General features: G+C 35.1%; 1 protein-coding gene across 1 annotated transcript in view; it reads left to right on the top strand.

Moving 5' to 3' along the window:
- LOC111612702 overlaps window positions 1-17,625 on the top strand; it is a 22,066-nt gene extending 4,441 nt beyond the window's left edge. The window contains exons 2-5 of the mRNA XM_023353945.1: window positions 13,561-13,687; window positions 13,763-13,905; window positions 14,337-14,463; window positions 17,318-17,625. Coding sequence (XP_023209713.1) covers window positions 13,611-13,687; window positions 13,763-13,905; window positions 14,337-14,463; window positions 17,318-17,552 — 582 coding nt within the window. The 5' untranslated portion in view covers window positions 13,561-13,610 and the 3' untranslated portion in view covers window positions 17,553-17,625. The remainder of the gene's footprint in view (window positions 1-13,560; window positions 13,688-13,762; window positions 13,906-14,336; window positions 14,464-17,317) is intronic.
- The last annotated feature ends 3,029 nt before the right edge of the window (window positions 17,626-20,654 follow it).

Raw genomic sequence — 20,654 nt, 5'->3', positions numbered from 1 at the left:
GGTTTGCGAAGAATCTTTTCTTGATTTTACTCACCAATTCGGTGCTTGCTTGCATTCTAGGATTTAAATTTATCTACGTAAAAAGAAGGAGTGGGGAAAGGAAGTGAAAGAAACAAACTTTTGAACTTTAACGATACGGAAGCCGTTAATGTGCAGATTACCTAGATAATCTGAACATTACCTAGGTAATTTGAGAAATTGAACAATTTTCGCAGCTTTAACAGATCACCCTAGTTAATCTGCAGATTAGCTAGGTAATGTACACATTAACGGATTTCGAGCTTTAGCGGTAACATATACACATGAATTCTGAGCGAGACAAATAGAACTCAACCAGTCACAAATATATAGGAAGTTCCATAAGTCACGTACTGGTTACATGAAGACATATTTGAACGTCGGTCGACGTGGGTCTATTAAATGGCTCCCACTTAGTCCCAATGTAACACTTTTATCTATGAGTCACTCGAAGGCGCTCGTTTATGAACAGATCATGTGTCACATGCCCATTTTAGAACCAGAATCACACTAATGTTAAACGTGACATCTTGCAAGATGTGTGGAATAATTGGATTACCAGTCTGAATCTCCGTGTACAACAGAATGGTAATCACATCAAACATATCTAAAAAGCTATTTTGCATATGGTGCTTGACTTATGAAATCCTCTGTAGAGACCCAGCAGTGGTCGAGTGGATAAAACGACTGAACACTGGTAGTTACCGCGGAATCGTACCCGACCAATGGGTTAGCTGCGTGGAGTTTTCCGTATTTTCTTCACGTATCTAACACTTAAATAGAGGCAAATTTCTCAAAGAAAGCCCTCTCGAAAGGCATCTCTCTTGGTACATCGCCCATGTGTTAGTTTGCATATTCTATCAAAACCAAACCTGCATAGAGTCTTACGCTTCTGCGAAAGCCATACGAAATTTAGTTTTATTCATATATTTACATGAATAAAACTAATAATACAAATAAAAACATATTTGTCATTTATCGATTTCGTATTACGTTTTTAAATGAAAGTCTAAAAATGGTATAGGCAACGCAACACATGGGCGATCTGCCAATAAGGGAGTACTTTGAGGAAAGTAATCACTTTTTGATGTTAAACACGAAAAACTCCACGTGGCCACCCGGTTGGTGAGGCGCGACTCACTATTAGTGTTCAGTTGTTTTTCCCACTCGGCCACCGGCGGGATTGATAGAATTGAAGATTTTTTTAGTTTTTCAAAACCGCAATGCTGCGTAATAATCAACACTTGGCATAACTCATTCATTTATTTCAGTTTGCGGTTTTGAAAAACTAAAAAAACTAATATAAAGATACAATACGGTTTCGAAATATGAAAGAGAATTGAAGATTTCATTTCATAATATACATTTCTGATAATAGAACTTAATGTATGGTAGACTACGGGAAATTAGAGTTCAAATTACGACTTAACGAATGTTTTCTAGTAATTAGTTCTTTCAGATCCCGTTTATAATTTTTCTATTAATTGCATAGGGAAAGGTCGGTAGTACCGCACACCTAAACCACTCTTATATTATAAAAAAATTTTACAGCTCAATTGGTCCAGATTACATTCCAAACACAACTTCATTGTCTTATAAAAACGCCTGTTAAAACTCATTTTTTAGGATAAAAAAATTAATAATTTTTTTACACTTTTTAGTCATTACATTTTTACCAAGTTTAATTTTGGAAGGTTGTTTCGGACATGAGAAAAATCTGTAAGAAGAGAATTACTTTTGGTTTCACAAACAACTTTTTATTATTAGGCAGTGTTATTATTGAGATATTTATAAAAGTACAATTACAGATCGTAAAACTAAGTTATTACATGATAAGAAAGTGGTACAAATGAGAAAATTTTTTTAAATTATCAGTCTGAAAATTTAACAATTTGACAAATGCATTTTGTGTTTATTTTTTTGGCAATGAAAACATTACATTAATAAAAATATTTGTTTTCTTCAAGATCAGCGCAATTTTCGTGAGCCCAACCTTCACAATACACTGTTTTTAGTCTTTTTCAAAGGTTTCACCACAGATGATGTAGTGAGTCTCTTGATCTCTCTTTTCTTGAACTGATTTAGACCTATTTACTGTTTTCTTACTTTGTTTCTCTTTATGTAGACGATTTTCCCCCAGCAGTTTTTTCTTAGCTGCATAGATTCTTTCTTTCCTTTATTCTGCTGTAGTTTACCTATNAGAGGCCAATTTCTCAAAGAAAGCCCTCTCGAAAGGCATCTCTCTTGGTACATCGCCCATGTGTTAGTTTGCATATTCTATCAAAACCAAACCTGCATAGAGTCTTACGCTTCTGCGAAAGCCATACGAAATTTAGTTTTATTCATATATTTACATGAATAAAACTAATAATACAAATAAAAACATATTTGTCATTTATCGATTTCGTATTACGTTTTTAAATGAAAGTCTAAAAATGGTATAGGCAACGCAACACATGGGCGATCTGCCAATAAGGGGGTACTTTGAGGAAAGTAATCACTTTTTGATGTTAAACACGAAAAACTCCACGTGGCCACCCGGTTGGTGAGGCGCGACTCACTATTAGTGTTCAGTTGTTTTTTCCACTCGGCCACCGGCGGGATTGATAGAATTGAAGATTTTTTTAGTTTTTCAAAACCGCAATGCTGCGTAATAATCAACACTTGGCATAACTCATTCATTTATTTCAGTTTGCGGTTTTGAAAAACTAAAAAAACTAATATAAAGATACAATACGGTTTTGAAATATGAAAGAGAATTGAAGATTTCATTTCATAATATACATTTCTGATAATAGAACTTAATGTATGGTAGACTACGGGAAATTAGAGTTCAAATTACGACTTAACGAATGTTTTCTAGTAATTAGTTCTTTCAGATCCCGTTTATAATTTTTCTATTAATTGCATAGGGAAAGGTCGGTAGTACCGCACACCTAAACCGCTCTTATATTATAAAAAAATTTTACAGCTCAATTGGTCCAGATTACATTCCAAACACAACTTCATTGTCTTATAAAAACGCCTGTTAAAACTCATTTTTTAGGATAAAAATATTAATAATTTTTTTACACTTTTTAGTCATTACATTTTTACCAAGTTTAATTTTGGAAGGTTGTTTCGGACATGAGAAAAATCTGTAAGAAGAGAATTACTTTTGGTTTCACAAACAACTTTTTATTATTAGGCAGTGTTATTATTGAGATATTTATAAAAGTACAATTACAGATCGTAAAACTAAGTTATTACATGATAAGAAAGTGGTACAAATGAGAAAATTTTTTTAAATTATCAGTCTGAAAATTTAACAATTTGACAAATGCATTTTGTGTTTATTTTTTTGGCAATGAAAACATAACATTAATAAAAATATTTGTTTCCTTCAAGATCAGCGCAATTTTCGTGAGCCCAACCTTCACAATACACTGTTTTTAGTCTTTTTCAAAGGTTTCACCACAGATGATGTAGTGAGTCTCTTGATCTCTCTTTTCTTGAACTGATTTAGACCTATTTACTGTTTTCTTACTTTGTTTCTCTTTATGTAGACGATTTTCCCCCAGCAGTTTTTTCTTAGCTGCATAGATTCTTTCTTTCCTTTATTCTGCTGTAGTTTACCTATATTGTCTCGTAAACAAAAACATTCCGTGAGAATATAATTCTTATTAATTTTAAACTGTTTCCGATACAACCCGTAACAAACCGCAACATTGTTGTCCGATACAATCCGAAACATCATAGAACAAAACATCGGTTACCACATACTATACGTATTAGCAGTGGCGTAGCGTGGGTGTCAGCCGCCCGGGGCAAAGGAAAATTTCGCCGCCCCCTTATTTAGGTATCTCAATTTAAAAAATAAAATTCAGTTTCGTCACAGAATAAGTAATGAAAAATTCCGTGCTAGTGTTGCCACCTTTTTAAAATCGCTGGCCCGGACGGCAGGTGAGGTTTGTTCGAACAGATGTTCCTGACGTATGCGTATGTCATTTTGCAATGCGAAGAATAATGTGCAGTGCATGCCGGTTCAGTTAGCGATTAGGGAGAATTGGATAGGAGTAACGTAAGTAACCTAGATGACAGCTGTATTGGACATTGGAGGTGTATATGAATACGAATGATTCGTACAAGCAAAAAAAAGAAGCTCAATAGGTTGTGCACGAAATCCCGGACTGGCCGGATGATGACACTTTTCGTGCTCATTTCAATCGGTTTGAATCGTAGGTGCAACGAAAATATGTGATGAAATGGTTAAAGTGTTTACAAGATATTATTATTATTTATTGTGAAGTTTTGCCGCCCCCAGTACGCTACGCCACTGCGTATTAGTAAGCTTAAGGAGATTTCCGGCCTACAAGTTAAAGAACAATAAATGTTGTTTTCAACAATAAACAAAAAAAAAAAACAACTTATTCTCATTTTCAGACAAGCTATGACAGCCGGAAGTCATCTTCGTTCACTCAAAATACTATTAAAACTATCAAATTTCCGGCCTACAAGTTAAAGAACAATAAATGTTGTTTTCAACAATAAACAAAAAAAAAAAAACAACTTATTCTCATTTTCAGACAAGATATGACAACCAAAAGTCATCTTTGTTCACTCAAAACACTATAAAAACTATCAAATTTTCTGCCACGTGTCAACAACACTACTGATTGACTAAATATAGCGGGAATCTAAACTTTCTTTATTCACCCAACATGCTGGTGTCACAGCTTCTGCCACTTGCAGCGAATGTTAGAAACAACGCTTGTCCAATACCAGCCGCCGTCCGGTACTACCCGACCTTCCTCTATCCATTTTTTCTCTATCGAAATTATATCCCAGATTGTCATGCACAACTGGAAGGAAAAAGATGATATAAGTAAAATCCAACCTTTCAAATTCCAACACGATGTTTATTAGAATAATAACATTTTCGACTAGAATTTACTAATCTTCTTCAGTTATATAGTCTAATTCTTGTTATGTATCCGGAGTTACCTGGAAGGGGAATAAAACAGGCTGCTGGATGACTGAGTTGGCAAAGCGTTAGTCTACTTATGTCGGTTTGCCTTTTTTTCAATCTTTTGCTTTGTGGGTACCAAGAAGGCCGTTTTAATCATACCCATTGTGAGGCTCACAGAGCGGGAGGCCGGTAGTGAGGAACGGAACATATCATACGCTAAAAAATTCTTACAGTTTTTCGATATCCGAATTCGATCCAGGTCTCCAGAATAGTAGGCTGTAGCCTTGACTACAGAGTAATAAGCAACGATAGGAGAACGAGTGGTGAGGTCTCTCACCATCCGGTCTCTCCCCATTTAGGCTTAGGCCAAACCTAGATGGATATGAATTAAAAAGATTGGATTGGATTAATTGAATAAGGAGACGTAACATAGCTGCCAAGGGGATGCTTGTGGGAAGACTTTTTACAGGAAACTGGTCTCTATTTAGGTGTTAGATACGAAGAAAACCCGAACAACTCTACGTGGCCAGACCAGTAGTGAGACCCGAGCCCGCGACTAGTGGTATTCAGTTGTTTTATCCACTCGGCCACTAGTGGGCTATGAATAAAAAGGGCTGTCTTAGTGCCCATAGGGTGAAAAGAGACAAACTGGAAAAAACTTCTCACCATTTTATATTATTTCTATAATAACACCCATTGTAACCTGGCCAAACTGGCTATTTGGGGATTCCAGTCTTGTTACCACTCCCACTGGGTCCTGGCCGTGCTGTCCATCGGGGGACCCTGTGTTGCGTTGTATTCCCCTATATTATGGCCGAATTGGCTTTTCGTGTTTATTATTATTATTATTATTATTTATTTTTTTATTTTATTTTATTTATTATTTTTTTTCGTGTGTAACTTTGTGCTTCTGTACTCCAGCACATTCCGGGTTGGTATTTTCAGCAGCTTGTGTCGGTTTGCCACGTGCATAGCTGTCAATTGCTTGTGTTCCCTGTCTCCCTAGAGGCAGTACCATGTGCGGGCTTATTTTCTGTATATATTTTGACCATACTGTTATCTGTGGACTATGCCCCATGTGTTGTAACTAAAGTATACTCAATAAATGGAACGCGACGGCTCCATGGTTCCCACTTCACACTTTCCTATCATTCCTTACTTTTCTTCCCTCTTCTCACTTCCTCTAAAACTCTTCATCCTTCCTTTTCAAAAGCTATTCCGTAAGGTTTGGCCTTCTAACACTTTTAAACACACCATATCGTATAATAAATTATATTTTTTCTATTCATCGTATACATAATTAAATCTGAAATTATTTAATATCATTTTTATTAATTTATTTATTCTTCAAACGTTTACATTTAACGAAAATGAATAGTTTTACATTATAAATAATAAATAACTTTAATTCTAAAATTGCTATCATATTTAATTATGTTAAATAATAATTACAACAAAATTCGTTCCGATACATTCTAATTAAAGTATAATAAATTATCATCTTTCATTTTAATCAATCTGAAGAATAATATAATTTGCAATTATTTTGTTGCTGTTGCATCGCCTCTAATTACATCTCACCTTTCGATCAATTACATTAGGATTATCGCTTTTATTTTTATTTTTTCTCTCCAACGAGGAGTAAGAATAATATCTTCTGAGTATAAAAATACTGAATAACGAGGTCGGTAAGCATTTTACATTTTCTTAAGACTGCAAGAACTGCTCTCCAGCCTACTTAGAAATGAAAATAATTCTCCTTTTAAATTTACTCGTCACAGGTGAGTTTAAATTGGTAAATCGTATTATAACTCTCACTTTTTCGTATATTTTCTGTCATTGTTAGTTGTTTTTAAATTTATTATTAAATTTTTTTACTCTTTTATAAATTCTTTTAAACGATATTTATGTTCTTTAAATGTTTTTTTATGCTGTATTCTTAAATTGGAATATATTTGTCATTCTACAAAAGCCTCGTTGAACTATTTTATGCAAGTTGAAAATTATTTGCTTTATATTTTCTGTTGATTATTTCCTCTCAAATAAATTATTTTTCCACTTTTAAAATGGATTTTAAGGAGTGTAAGTCCCATAGAATCCCTTTTTATAAATGTGAATGCATCTTGATTTGTCAACGAGGTGCCTTTCGGGAAGACTTTTTATGGGAAACTGATCCCTATTTATATTTTATACACGTGAAGTAAATACAGAATTCTCCACGTTGGTGAGATGCAAACCCGTAACTAATCGAGTGGATTAAACCACTTGGCCATTGATGGGAGACTTTCTGTGAGGAAACTGTTCCCTATTTAGGAGTAAGACACACGAATAAAACACGGAATTCTTCGCTTTGATGAAGCTAGAATCTGCGAATATCTACTAATATTAATATAAGTAGTTAGTCGGAAATTCTAGCCTTCATTTAATGTTATCTACTTGGCCGCTGATGGGCACATTGTTGATAGAAGTCACGTTTTTTTTATATTCTTACCAAGCTCAGACAATCCAAGTTGCAGCGCTGAATGCAGGATGATAATATTATTACAATTTGTAACAGTAATCTTTGAGGAATACGATTCTTGACTGTAGGTGATTACTGTACAGTAGACCCCCTATAACGCGGTAGATACGTTCCTCGTTATACGAATTTCGCGTTGTAGGAATCCTTAAATACATGAGCCAATCGCAGCCCGACACATGTGAAGTTTACGGACTACGGCTGTTTGAGAGGTTTTCTTCCATAACATTAATCTATTCTACACTAATTCGACTCAACATTTCCAAAACACGTATAATTTTTTCGAAAATAATCCATATTAACTATGCTATAAACAAAAAATTGTAGGATTACTTACCGAATGTGCACCGTTCGACGTCGCCATTGCTTAAGCTTGTGTTCGTCGTGGAGCAGCGCACCAAACGGCGGCCGCGATTTCAGATGTTATTTTTTTGTGAAAAATCCGTTGAACTTTGGAGACATCATTAATATAAATAATTTTAATGGCCGTTGAATAAGAAATGTTTTTTTCACAAGAAATGTATAAAATTACAGTACTGTATTAGACTTACGGTACATAATTTACATACTGTACAGACGTANCGAGCTGAGCAGTTTAAATATCTTGGGTCTGTGATCTCTGCCGATGGAGACTTGTACCATGAGGCAGTTGCACGCGTCAATGCCACCTGGCTGAAGTGGCGCTCAATAACAAGTGTGCTGTGCGACCGACGCATCAAGGACCAACTTAAGTCAAAGATTTATCGAATCATCGTCCGGCCTGTCGCACTGTATGGGGCCGGGTGCAGGCCAACTACGAAGGTTGTCGACCACAGACTTGCTACTATGGAGACTAGGATATTGCACTGGATGAGTGGCCTCACCAGACTTAATCGAGTACCCAATGTAGACATCAGAGCCCAGTATGGCATTGTTGAGATCAACAAGAAAGCACACGAGTGGCGCCTGCACCTTTATGGCCATGGGCTCCGTGCTGACGCCGACTCCATCGTTCACATGGGCCTAAATTTGGAGGTACCTGGGTCCCACCCAAGGGGCCGCCCAAGGCAGCTTTGGCTGGACAAACTACATCATGACCTGCAAGCCGTAGGCCTACACCCAGACCAGGCCCACGATCGGACCAAATAGAGATTCAAAATAAAATCCAGATATGCTGACCCCGCTGTTCAACGGGACTAAGGCCAAAGAAGAAGAAGAAGAAGAATGGTATACAAAACTGATCTTGAAACCTGTGGAAATTCAATTGATAACATTAAAATTGTGAATCGTTGGTCCTCTCAAATATTGTTATCCACATCACAAACCAAATCTTCAGAAATCAGAGGTTGGCCAGGGCATGGCTCATCATGCACATAACCCACCCGTCCTTGAACATTCTCACCCACTTTCAAACTTTACTGTCACTCATAGCATTATCACTGTAAAACTTCACAAATCTGACAGTGAATTTCTGCTGCTGCCAAGTTTCTTGCACTCAAGAATCAAATAACAGATCATATCTCACAGTCAGTGGATCAACTTTCTTAAGCATTATAAACTTTTACAGCTCAGCACACAGACAGATGATACGGCTGCAAATGGTGTCTAAACAAGCACAAAGCATACTAGGAGCAGACACACATACGCACTGCCATAATCGTGTGTCATTCTCACTCTCATTCACAAACAGACCTTATTTTAAAAATAGCCCTTGTAACATAAATCTCGAAATCAAATGATATAATTATTTTTCGTTTTTTAAAGTAATTTAATACGTTCTGCAACTTCCAAAATAATAATAATAATGCTGTGTAAAATATATATTAAAAATACTACATAGAAATTCTCACAAATAAAAAAATTTATTAAACTTTGTTGGAAATTGCTTACAACAACAACAACAAACAAAAAGCCTTTAAATTGAGTTTAAAAATTAAAGAAAAAATGAACTTAGATCAAACTTCTAACTTAGAAAGTAATTTTTGTTTTTAAATAAAACATTAAATATCTGTCTTCTCTTAAATGCATTTAAGAGAAGACAGATATTATGTGTTTTTTTCGCCCGTAACCTCGAAATCCTACTAGAAATACTGCAACTCATCTCGAAAACGAAGGTTTTCGAGATGAGTTGCAGTATTCCTTTTGCTTCTAGTATTGTTGATTTTTTATCTCGGTTGCTTTAATAGCGGCATCAAGCTTATAGCTCGATAATTCGGCAGTTCGTTTGGCTTTAACAATCAGATTTATGAAGAAAGACTTCATACTAGCATACTTCGTACTCGTTCGTAGCCTTGCCCAATTTGCACAACCTGACATAATGCAGCTATTGAAGTTATTGGGCATGGTTAGAAATTAAGACAGCATCGGCGCAATTATTCGGTTCTAACAAGTAAAGAATCTTCAGAGTACTGCCACAAATAGGCTACATATTGATTATTAACAATCTGTGGCATCCCGTAATAAGCAAAAGTTTAAAAAAGTAATAAGTAGGCTTAAAATTAATAAATACAAATGCATTCTGACAGTTTATGAGTTAATTATACTTTCTATTTGAGAAATTTCCTCAACCTCTCTTCTCAAACTGCACTTATTAAAAAATAACTACTCTTTACTAACCTTTAACATGCAGTCTATTTTATTAACGTAATCTAAGGTTGTGTACACATTAGGCGTTTTGAAACGCGTGCTTTGGTAACGCGCGTTTTAAAGAACCAAGATTTCCTCATAGATATACACACTCAAACGCGTGCTTCTGGCCAAGAGCGCGTCAAACGCGCGTTGATAGATTTTGGTTAGAAAGCGCGTTTTGCGGGAGTCAGCCGCGCGCTTTGAGATACATGTGCTCCCATGTTGTTGTACTGTAATACATTTATATACATGTCATATTATATACATGTCATACAGTACATACAAAACGATCATTTCGATACTGATCTATTTATTGATGAAATCCAAAAGAGACCAGTCATCGTCAAATGATTTTATAGATATTCTAAAATAATTAAAAAACTTGGGTTCATATTGTCTTACATTTGGATACAATGTCACAAACATTCCATGCATCTGTCTATCTCGTAATATTGGGTGCACTCAAAATTCTTTTTGCTTCTGCCATCGTCTTTTATAGCGATGATAGAGGAGCCAAATACAAGCAATTACTTTCACGTCCATTTCCAAACTGAGCCAGTGAGAACGGTCGTCGAACGCCGAGCTAAACGCGCGGTGTGTACGCTGCTAACGCGCATTTAACGCAACGCCCAACGCCTAATGTGCACTAGCCCTAACGTTTTCGATCAAATTAATTGACCTTCGTCAGGATCGAACGAACTATTTTATGATTTATGATGAACGAAACCGATTATAGAAAGTTTTAACTTTAAGTTTTCTCGGCGCTTATTGCGCAAGTCCAAAAATAAATAAATAGAATCTACGGATTGATAATGGACTGTACAAATATACGCATACACTAACACATAAAAATAAAAATATAAATTAATAATAATAAAGAAATAGATGCTATAACTGGCTTCGACTAATGTCTGTCCGTGCTTTTTTCTTTATGCTGATACGTTCATAATTATGCACCCGCTTTCCATACTGCGGATACTTTATATGATTCTTTGAAGTTTATAGCCTGTCCTGCAAGACTGCACTTATGAATATGCCAGGCTTCTGCATATTTAATATGTCTCCTGTCTTGCACCTTATGTATTATTTCTGCTCTTTCCCATTTCACTGATACCTCTGTTGGGTCTGCTATAACATATGTCGCTAAAGCCGTGACGGGGTTGCTCCTTCTGTACGTTCCTTTCATGCTCTTTAATTCTTTTTTTTAATGACATCCTTGTAGCTCCAATATAGCACAGTTTTTTATGCCGCCTCTCGTCTTGTACGGGTATTCTGTAAACTCCAGAAATAAGGTTCTGGTCTATAGGATCTTTGTCCGTACGTAGCATCTGATATACTGTTGGGTTTCTTTTAAATGCTATCTTTTTGTTAGTAGCTGCTCCTATTTCTTTCTAAGTGTTAGTTAATTTAAGGGTGCCATGTACTCCAGTACTGAGTACTCTTTTACTCTTCCCCGTTCGTTACTTTCATTATCGTCTTTTCTTCTTTTATTGATTAAGGCCTTTGTTTTATTCTGATTGACTCCGACCTGCCATGCTAACTTTTTGATGTGTCCTAATTCTTTACGTCTGTCCTGCACTTTACTGCAATGCGTGTTTACTCTTTTTATAAGTACCCTAAACGCTGCCAGTTTATAACTTGCTGGGTCGTGGGAGGTCCAGAGCCGGTCCTACCATAGGGCGAACGGAGCAGCCGCTCCAGGCGCTAAGTCCAAGGGGGCGCCTCAGTGGTAAAGAAAATTAAAGGGTATAAATTAGGGGCAACCAAGGGGGGCGCCATAATAGGATCTCGCTCCATCCTAAAACTTGCCTCGGGCCGGCACTGGGGAGGTCCATGGTATTACTAACGGATTATAAGTGGGCTTTCTGTACACTTTAGTAGTGATTTCCCCACCTCTTTTTACTTCTATTAATATATCTAGGAAGTGTATGTTTTTTTTTATCGTTCTGTTGTTCTAGCTTGAGGTCTAGGCAAAACTTGTTAGCGTTGACGTCCCTGAGAAAGTGTTGAATGTCTGGTTTTTCTTTCCATACAATCAAGACGTCATCCACATATCGTGCATATAATAGCATATGACCATTGTATTTCTTTAAAATAAAGAACGAATACGCAAGAGCAATCCGCAGCCCAATATGGAAAAATATGAGCAATAAGTCCTTAACTGTCTCTGCCACCCATCTATCTACTTAAATATACAGTAGACCTCGTTTTTATGACGAATCACGTCCTACAAAATTGATTTAAAGCAAGTCCTCGTATTTCAATTTCGGTGAATGACAAAAATTGAGATTACGTTCCTTGAAATAGAACTCAGCTATTTTTTTAAACTCTTTCCGCCCTATGGGCACTAAGAAAGCCTTTTTTTAGCAAGTCCATCATCGATTCGGCCAGGCTCACAATGAGACGACCGGGTGGTAGGAACGGGATCGACATATCCAGACGGATCACCCCGAAAAATTTCTGGAATTTTCAATCTATCTGAATTAGAACCCGGGTTTCTCAAGCAGTATGCTGCCACCTTAACCGCTCAACCTACTGGCCGTCTTAATTAATTAAAATACGGAAATGGCTAGTAGAAAACACCAGTTAAATAAACATTCAAATATTCACAATAAAAAAGTTATATCAGTCATAAAGACAGAACTTTATTTTAAGTAATTTATTCAACAATTACGTTTTATAATTTGAGTTTAAAATTTAGAGACGGTCCGATATCTTTATTTTATGAAAATATGGTAGGAGATATTTTTTAAATTTCTCTGTGAAGCCTATTCCGTTTATATCCATTAAGCCTAATTAAACGGACTACTTTTGGGTTATAATAATAATAATAAAATAAACAAATTTGGTCAGGAGGTGTCAATTAGAACGTCATCTCGCATTGATATTAGTAACTACAAATTAAATTAAATAGTTTAACTAAATTTAATTGCCACATATAAGGATTTTAATCTCTAAAATTGCTGGCCGGATGGCCGATGCAGTTAATGCATTCCCCCTGCTTTGAAGAACACTGGATCGAATCCTCATATATATATATATACCTTTACTCAGTGGCTCATCCAGAGGGGTCCAAGGGGCCCTGGCACTCTCAAAAGTAAAAGGAAAACAAACATACTAGAAAATTTTCCAAAAATCTTCTCTTATATAAAATTTATTTTTTATTTATACTCTGTTGTGGCATCCATTTCTATACTACTGATGAATTAGCTGTCATATAAGGTGTGAATTTTATTGAATTCGCAGAAAAATTTTTATTCGTTTAACTAGGTTTCCCTGAGTGCGCCACTGCTTTTACTCGTATAAATAATTCCGTATAACTGTGGTGGCATAAGTTGTGGTGGACCAGATTAACCGAAGGTGGGCGGTCGAATTCCCTTTTGATTTCGTTTGTTTTTGCTATGTTGACCGAGCAAACTGCAAGATTACGAAAATCTATAAATATTTTTAATTCTGTGGTTTTTATTAGGTTTGTGTGTTTCATGTCCAACAGAAGAACTGGATCTATGTTTACAGAAAATGGATCCGTTTGTTTCGAGCACTGAAGAATTTCATGGCTTAGCAGCTACTGGAGAAGAACTTCAAAGAGCGTGCAAGTATGTAAATTATTTTAAAATTTATTTAATAAGATAAACAGTCGGGATAGTTTATTACCTAAATTGTCTGCTCAGTGCGTTTGAAACAGGGATGAATTGTGTAGACGAGTACATAAGTCGATGTATATCTTACGAACAGAGAGTTCTTTTGGATAAAAAATTAGCCGGTGCTCGCAAAGTCATGGCAACTGTTTGCAAGGAAGAGAAATTATTGCAAGGTTTACTTTACATTTATTATTAAGGCTTATTGTAATTTCTCTGATTATGTGCATGGTCTTCAACAGATGACATTAAAAATTTAACGCTTTTTCTATGGGAAAATTCTTTTCCAAATATTCTCGAAAACGGAAGTAAATAAAACCAAACAGTTTTATGCGTTAGAATTTTGTTTAATTCTTCTATTAACGTACGTTCCAGAATTTTTAAAATCGAATTCGTTAATTTTCTACAAATTTTCTTCGCGTTAAAATGAATGAAAGTCTAATGCAATTAATCCATTTTTAAGACTTTTTACAAAAGGATTTTTTCCGTAGAAAAAGCATGAAATTTTTAACATCATCTACTGAAGATCGCTTGCATTACCAAATAGGTTACAATCAGCCTTAAATTATTGAAAAAATTAATTTAATTATCATTAAATTTTTTATAGGACATCGTACTTATAACTGTTTCCGTGATTTAAAAAATGAATTTGTTCAATGTTCGAAACCTATCCACAAAATTCGACAAAAACGGCCTTACCATAGCGGAGATGACACTTTTCGAAATCTTTGTTGGTAAGTTTTTTTTAAATTCTTGCATAATTGAGAAGAAATGATGTCGATTGATAGATTAATTAATTAATTAACGCTAGTTAACCTGTAATAATTATGCTATTTATAGCATAATTATTATTACTTTCTTCATTGTGGGAGTGTCCATAAAGCAAAACATAACAGTAAAGAAGGAAGAACAATTTATCTATGAAAATTTATGAAAACATTTCTACAATGACATGAAAACAAAATTTATCCAATTTATTCCGAATTATCCGTGGAAGTCTATGAAAACGTTTGCATTGAATTACAATTCTGATCCATCACAGTAATAGGAAGCATAGAAAAGAACTCGGGACCTAGAGAGCCAAGAGGCTTTCTGTTTGCCTTTATTTAGATAAATGTATTAAATATGTACATATAAATTTATTTTGGTATTTTTATTTTGCGCTTTTTTAAAATTCATTTTGTAGGGCCCTAAAACTCCAAAACGGAATGATATTTTTTATAATGGGATATTGTAATCACTTTGATGTTTTTAATTAAATATTTTAAATTTTAAGGTATATATTTAATCGTCAATATACTATATTATTAAATATACTCCAATATACTCATTTTGATGAAAGAAACATTGTCTGTTGATCTCAGAACATTGTGTACTGTTCTGTGTGATTTACTGCAGCTCAGCTTTGATTTTTTGAACGGATGTGTTTCCTTGCAGTGCACGTGGAAGAATTGCACATCGTTCTCTAGGTGTTGTTGAACTCTTGCGCCCACTGTTTCGTTTTCCTGTTCGTTGCTCCTTACCAGTATTATTGAGATACTTTGAGATTGTTGAATGAGATCTTCCCAAATTTTTAGCATTCCAAGTTACTTTTCTCCCTACCTGGTGAATACATAAATTTTGATCTCCTCTACAGTTAGGTCATTCTCAATTCCCATTTTTAATTAATAGTAAGGTACTGTACTATGCAGTTTACTATATCTTTCTTTCCACTTGGTTGATTGTATTTTTATGCAAATTTCATGTATTCCAATCATTATTTTCTTTGTAATTAATTTTAATCAGTACATGTTTTATTAATGTTGGACATCCTATTTGTTATAATAATATCTACCTCTTTTGTTTATTAATCATTTTCTCCAAACTTGTACTATACAGTAGATCCCCCTATAAAACCGTTTCCTATAGTTATGATTCCTATAAAAATTGTGGCAGTATCCGTAAACAACGGTAAAAACAACTCCTATAATACGTAAAACGTCATCGGGCAGCCGAACTACTTTCCCGCCGTCCGCAGCGCCATGCTAGGGACGTTTAGGCGGATAAATTGAGTTTAGTATCGTCTGTTCATATAATTATATATAAATTAGGTACTGTACATATAATTATATATTAATTATATATAAATTAGGTACTGTATATATAATTATATATTAACTTAATTTATTGTAACTTTATTATAATTAAATATATATTTTTCGCCGTCTAGCGTCACGCTACGGCGAGTTAGGCGACCTATCGTCTGTCCAGTACTGTAATTTTATACATTTCTTGTGAAAGAAACATTTCTTATTTAACGGCCATAAAAATTATTTATATTAAGGATGTCTCCAAAGGTCAACGAAGTTTTCGCAGAAAAATAATATCAGAAATCGCGGCCGCGGTTTGATGCGCTGTTCCGCGACGAAACCAAGCTTTAGCAACGGGCGTAGTCGAACGGTACACACTCGGTAAGCAATCCTACAATTTTTTGTTTATAACGTAGTTTATACGGATTATTTTCAAAAAAATATACGTATTTTGGAAATGTTGAGTCGAATTAGTCTAGAATCGATTAATTTTATGAAAGAAAACCTTTCAAACAGCCGTAGTCCGTAAACTATGATTCCTACAAAATTGATTCATAAAGAACGGAACGTATCTACCGTCTGATAGGGGGATCTACTGTACATTCATTCATTCATTTATTTATTATGAGATACACCCCCGATAACACTGTTGATTATTCTGTTTTATATGAATTCCATGTTGTACGAGTCACTTAGATTTTACAAATAGGTGTGCCGGGCTGTGAACGGCTCATGTATTTGTAAAATCTAAGTGACTTGTACAACATGGAATTCATATAAAACGGAATAATCAACAGTGTTATGGGTGGGTCGACTGTAATTGTTGATATCTTGCTATAAAATGTACTAGAAAATTTCATTAAAGTTACATAAAAATAATACAGCTTCTAGGCATAAAATGTGTTCTATTATTGTTGGTTCGTTAAGTTATGGCAACGCAACACTTGGGCGATCTGCCTAGGGGAATGCCTTTTGAATGGAAACTGGCCCATATTTAGGCGTTACAGACGTGGAGAAAACCCGGAAAATTCCACGTGGCCACTGACCAGCCCGTCCGAGAGAGATGCGAACCCACAACCGAACTCCCAGTGTTCAGGGTACAAAGACCGCTTGGCCACTGGTGGGCTCTGTATTATTGTTGGAAGAACTGTAGTTGGTTGTAGGTTCACGCTCGCCAACAGTCTGATCACGTAAAATTTTCTGGATTTTCTTAACATTAGTAACACTTAAATAGAAGCCAGTTTCCCATAAAAGACATCCCAGGAGGCATCTCCTCTCGGCAGATTGTATATGTGTCGCGTACATATGATTAAAATCAGTTTGAGTAGAATTAATTCGGCTCCCTCGTATACTGCACTTGATTCGGTCATCTAGATTATAAATGATAAATTCACATTTCTAAGTAAATGTCAACTCAACATGCATGCAACTAATTTATGTAGCCATTTTGATGGACTCATTCATAAAATAATAAAAAATATCATTTCTTTAGTTCCTTAACTTATATTTTTTATTGCAGTGCCCAAATGAAGTTTCTAGACTGCATATCGACAGAAACGAGAAAGATATGCGAAGAACATGCAGTTTCACTGGTACTGAAACTAATACAAGAGATTTGGTCACCCCAATTACAGCAAAAATGTTCATTGTTATCGATTATTTGCTCCAGTTGCACTCGGATTTGTCTTAATCGATTAATTATATCTTTAAACTTAATTTTCATTATAAATGATGTAAAAACGTATATTTTATAATTAAACTTTAAAGGAATTTGGATGATTTTAACGATGATTATATTTTCATGCAAAGAGAAGAAGAAAATAAAGCTTAGGCCTAATTAAACAATGCTGTAAGTCCGTACTTTCGATATTCGTATTTATGAAATAAATCAAAAATTATCAAATTGTATTGATTTATAGGTTGATCGTAATTAAGAGATCGTTAAGAGCTCTCTCCAGAAAGAATTTATCTGGCAAGTCTCGGCTAAATTTGGTTTAAATACTTTTCTGCATATGCAGTTTCGATTTTTAGGAAAAAATTTTACTTACTAAAATACAGCTACTGGGGCGAAATTTGACGCCGCTTCTTCATATTATGCATATTAAGTAAGTTTTCGCCCTAGCGGCTAAATTTTCAATAAAATTCTTTCTGGAAATTAAAACCGTATACCGAATATAATCGAAATTTCCCAATAGTTCTTTCTGCAGAGTTCTAAACAGTAATTTTCTAGGTCCATAACGCATGTTGAAACAGAACTGTCTGAAATTTCCGAGAAAACCACTCATTTCCCCTTTCAAAACGGCACTCGGGTTAGCGAAAAGATTACCGAGGAGAGCACCATGAATGGATTTATAGAAAAGATTCGATTAATTCGAAAATTTTTTTAGAAAATGACAAACCCTTTCGCCAAGATTCGAAGTGTAAACGTTAGCCTATTTCTCACTGGTTTTAATCTATTAATGAGTTTCACAAATTCTGGTTAACTTTAATTGGGGAGTAGCGTTAAGCGCGCATTTAATCCAGTGGTGGGCCGTCATTGGAAGCGGTGGATGCGGCGCTTCCCTTGTATTTTCTAAAAAATAAATACATATTAATTTTAATTATATGAAAATAATCGCACAATATTTTATTATAACCGCATTATGTATCTTATTACAAATTTCTATACTACACGTGGAAAAAAAAATAAGATTGCTATTGTATATTCGAATATTAGTGGCGGAGTGGAATCTCTGTATTGTCAGATTCCAAAAAGCCAGATTTGCGCATGCGCTTTACAGAGCACCAACCTCACCCGGTTTAGCTGGTGGAAGCCTAGGACCTTGGGTGGATGCTACACGTATACCGCATCCAATTCTATCCAGGACCGGTTCTGGGCTGTTAGCCGCCCGCCCGCTAGATATTTGGCCGCCCTCGCCCGATTACGTGAATCACGAGTAGATTTATAACTTAACCCAACCGATAAGAATTTACTGGTATGTTTTTACGATAGTTCTGTATAGTTGACAGGAGTTTAAAAAAATCCATTAAAATATTTGATATTTTTATTCAGCTCTCCGATTTTACATTACTCACGGATTTCAATGTTAAACCGTGATATTACGATTTCGTATGTTCCATCTTTAAGGGGATGTAGAAAAAAACGTGTAAAACTCTTGTATAATGTTACAAAAATTAACTGTTACTTCGACAGCATCATTTACAACTAAATTTGATGAATGAGATAGTACAGAAAAAGCTCTAGAATTTATATTCCTTAAATCTACGATTTATGTATCCATTGTCATAAAAATTTGTCTTTCCACTTTTTTCCCGAGACTACAAATATTTGAGTACAAAGTAACCGGTTTCGATTTATTTCTACTTAAGAAGTAGTTAAATAATTAAGCGATTAGGGAATTGGGGACATAAACAAAACCCTGCCGAAAGAGCCGAAATTTTACTTAAACAAAAGCTTAACAAATCTCTAGCCGAGTACAGTGGAGACTGATTTCTTCGTAATATTAGATGTAATAAAGACAGAAATTTTTTAGTTCAATGACAGTGACAGAAATTTTTCCAGTTCAATGACAGTAAATTTTGGAAATTTCCGTGGACACCTGGTCCTAAAACGAATTAGTTAGAAAACAAATGACTATTAAGTTTAACATACTGTATTTAGATTTTTACAGCTATGGTGAGAAACGTTTAAAATGTACAACAACCCTGTCGCGTCCTTTGAGGTATGTTAATGATGCGACAAAAGAGGCATTTGACATTGACCGGTATCGGCACCCTCGGGATTTGCAGCCCGCGTGCATGCACCTACCAGGACCGTCTCTGATTACATCCATTAGTCACTCTTAGGGAGCTATTTCAATAAGTGGATTGTTTTAAGATTTAAAAAGTAAAGAAGATTTTATGTTATTTTTATGTACAGTACGTTTCTTTACAAAGCTATATTTAATTGTAATTTTCTTTAAAAGTATATTAAAATATAATTGAAGAATATTTTGTACCAAGTACAGTAGAGCGTCGTTTATCCGAATCAATTGGGGACTGGGGTTGTTCGGATAACTTATTTTTCGGATAACCAATTATGTACAAAAAAATATACAGTCGACCCCCCTATAATTACGGTCCCTATAATTACGATTCCTATAAAACTACGAAAAAATTGTGACCGGTATCCGTAAAAAACAGTAAAAACCCCCTATAATTACCTGAAACGTCATCGGGCAGCCGAACTACTTTCCCGCCGTCCGTAGCGCCACGCTACGGAAAGATTTCTATCGTCTGGACAGTATTATATAAATTATATATAAATTAGGTATTGTACATATAATTATATATTAATTATATATAAATTAGGTACTGTATATATAATTATATATTAACTTATTGTAACTTTGTTATAATTAAATATATAATTTCCGCCGTATAGAGTGGCGCCACGCTTCGGAGATTTTTACGCTAACTATCGTCTGTACAGTATGTAAATTAGGTACCGTAAGTCTAATACAGTACTGTAATTTTATACATTTCTTGTGAAAGAAACATTTCTTATTCAACGGCGATAAAAATTATTTATATTAATGATGTCTCCAAAGTTCAGCGAAGTTTTCGCAGAAAAATAACATCAGAAATCGCGGCTGCCGTTTGCTGAGCTGTTCCGCGACGAAAACAATGTTGAGCAATGGCGATGTCGAATGGTGACACTCGGTAAGTAATCCTACAATTTTTTGTTTATAGCGTAGTTTATACGGATTATTCCCAAAAAATATATACGTATTTTGGAAATGTTGAGTCGGATTAGTCTAGAATCGATTAATTTTATGGAAGAAAATCTTTCAAACAGCCGTAGTCCGTAAACTTGA

This window comes from Centruroides sculpturatus, unplaced genomic scaffold, assembly GCF_000671375.1.
Source record: "Centruroides sculpturatus isolate CEXI.00-Female unplaced genomic scaffold, Cexi_2.0 scaffold1474, whole genome shotgun sequence".
Classification (NCBI taxonomy): Eukaryota; Metazoa; Arthropoda; class Arachnida; order Scorpiones; family Buthidae; genus Centruroides; species Centruroides sculpturatus.
This window is presented reverse-complemented; position numbering and strand designations above follow the sequence as displayed.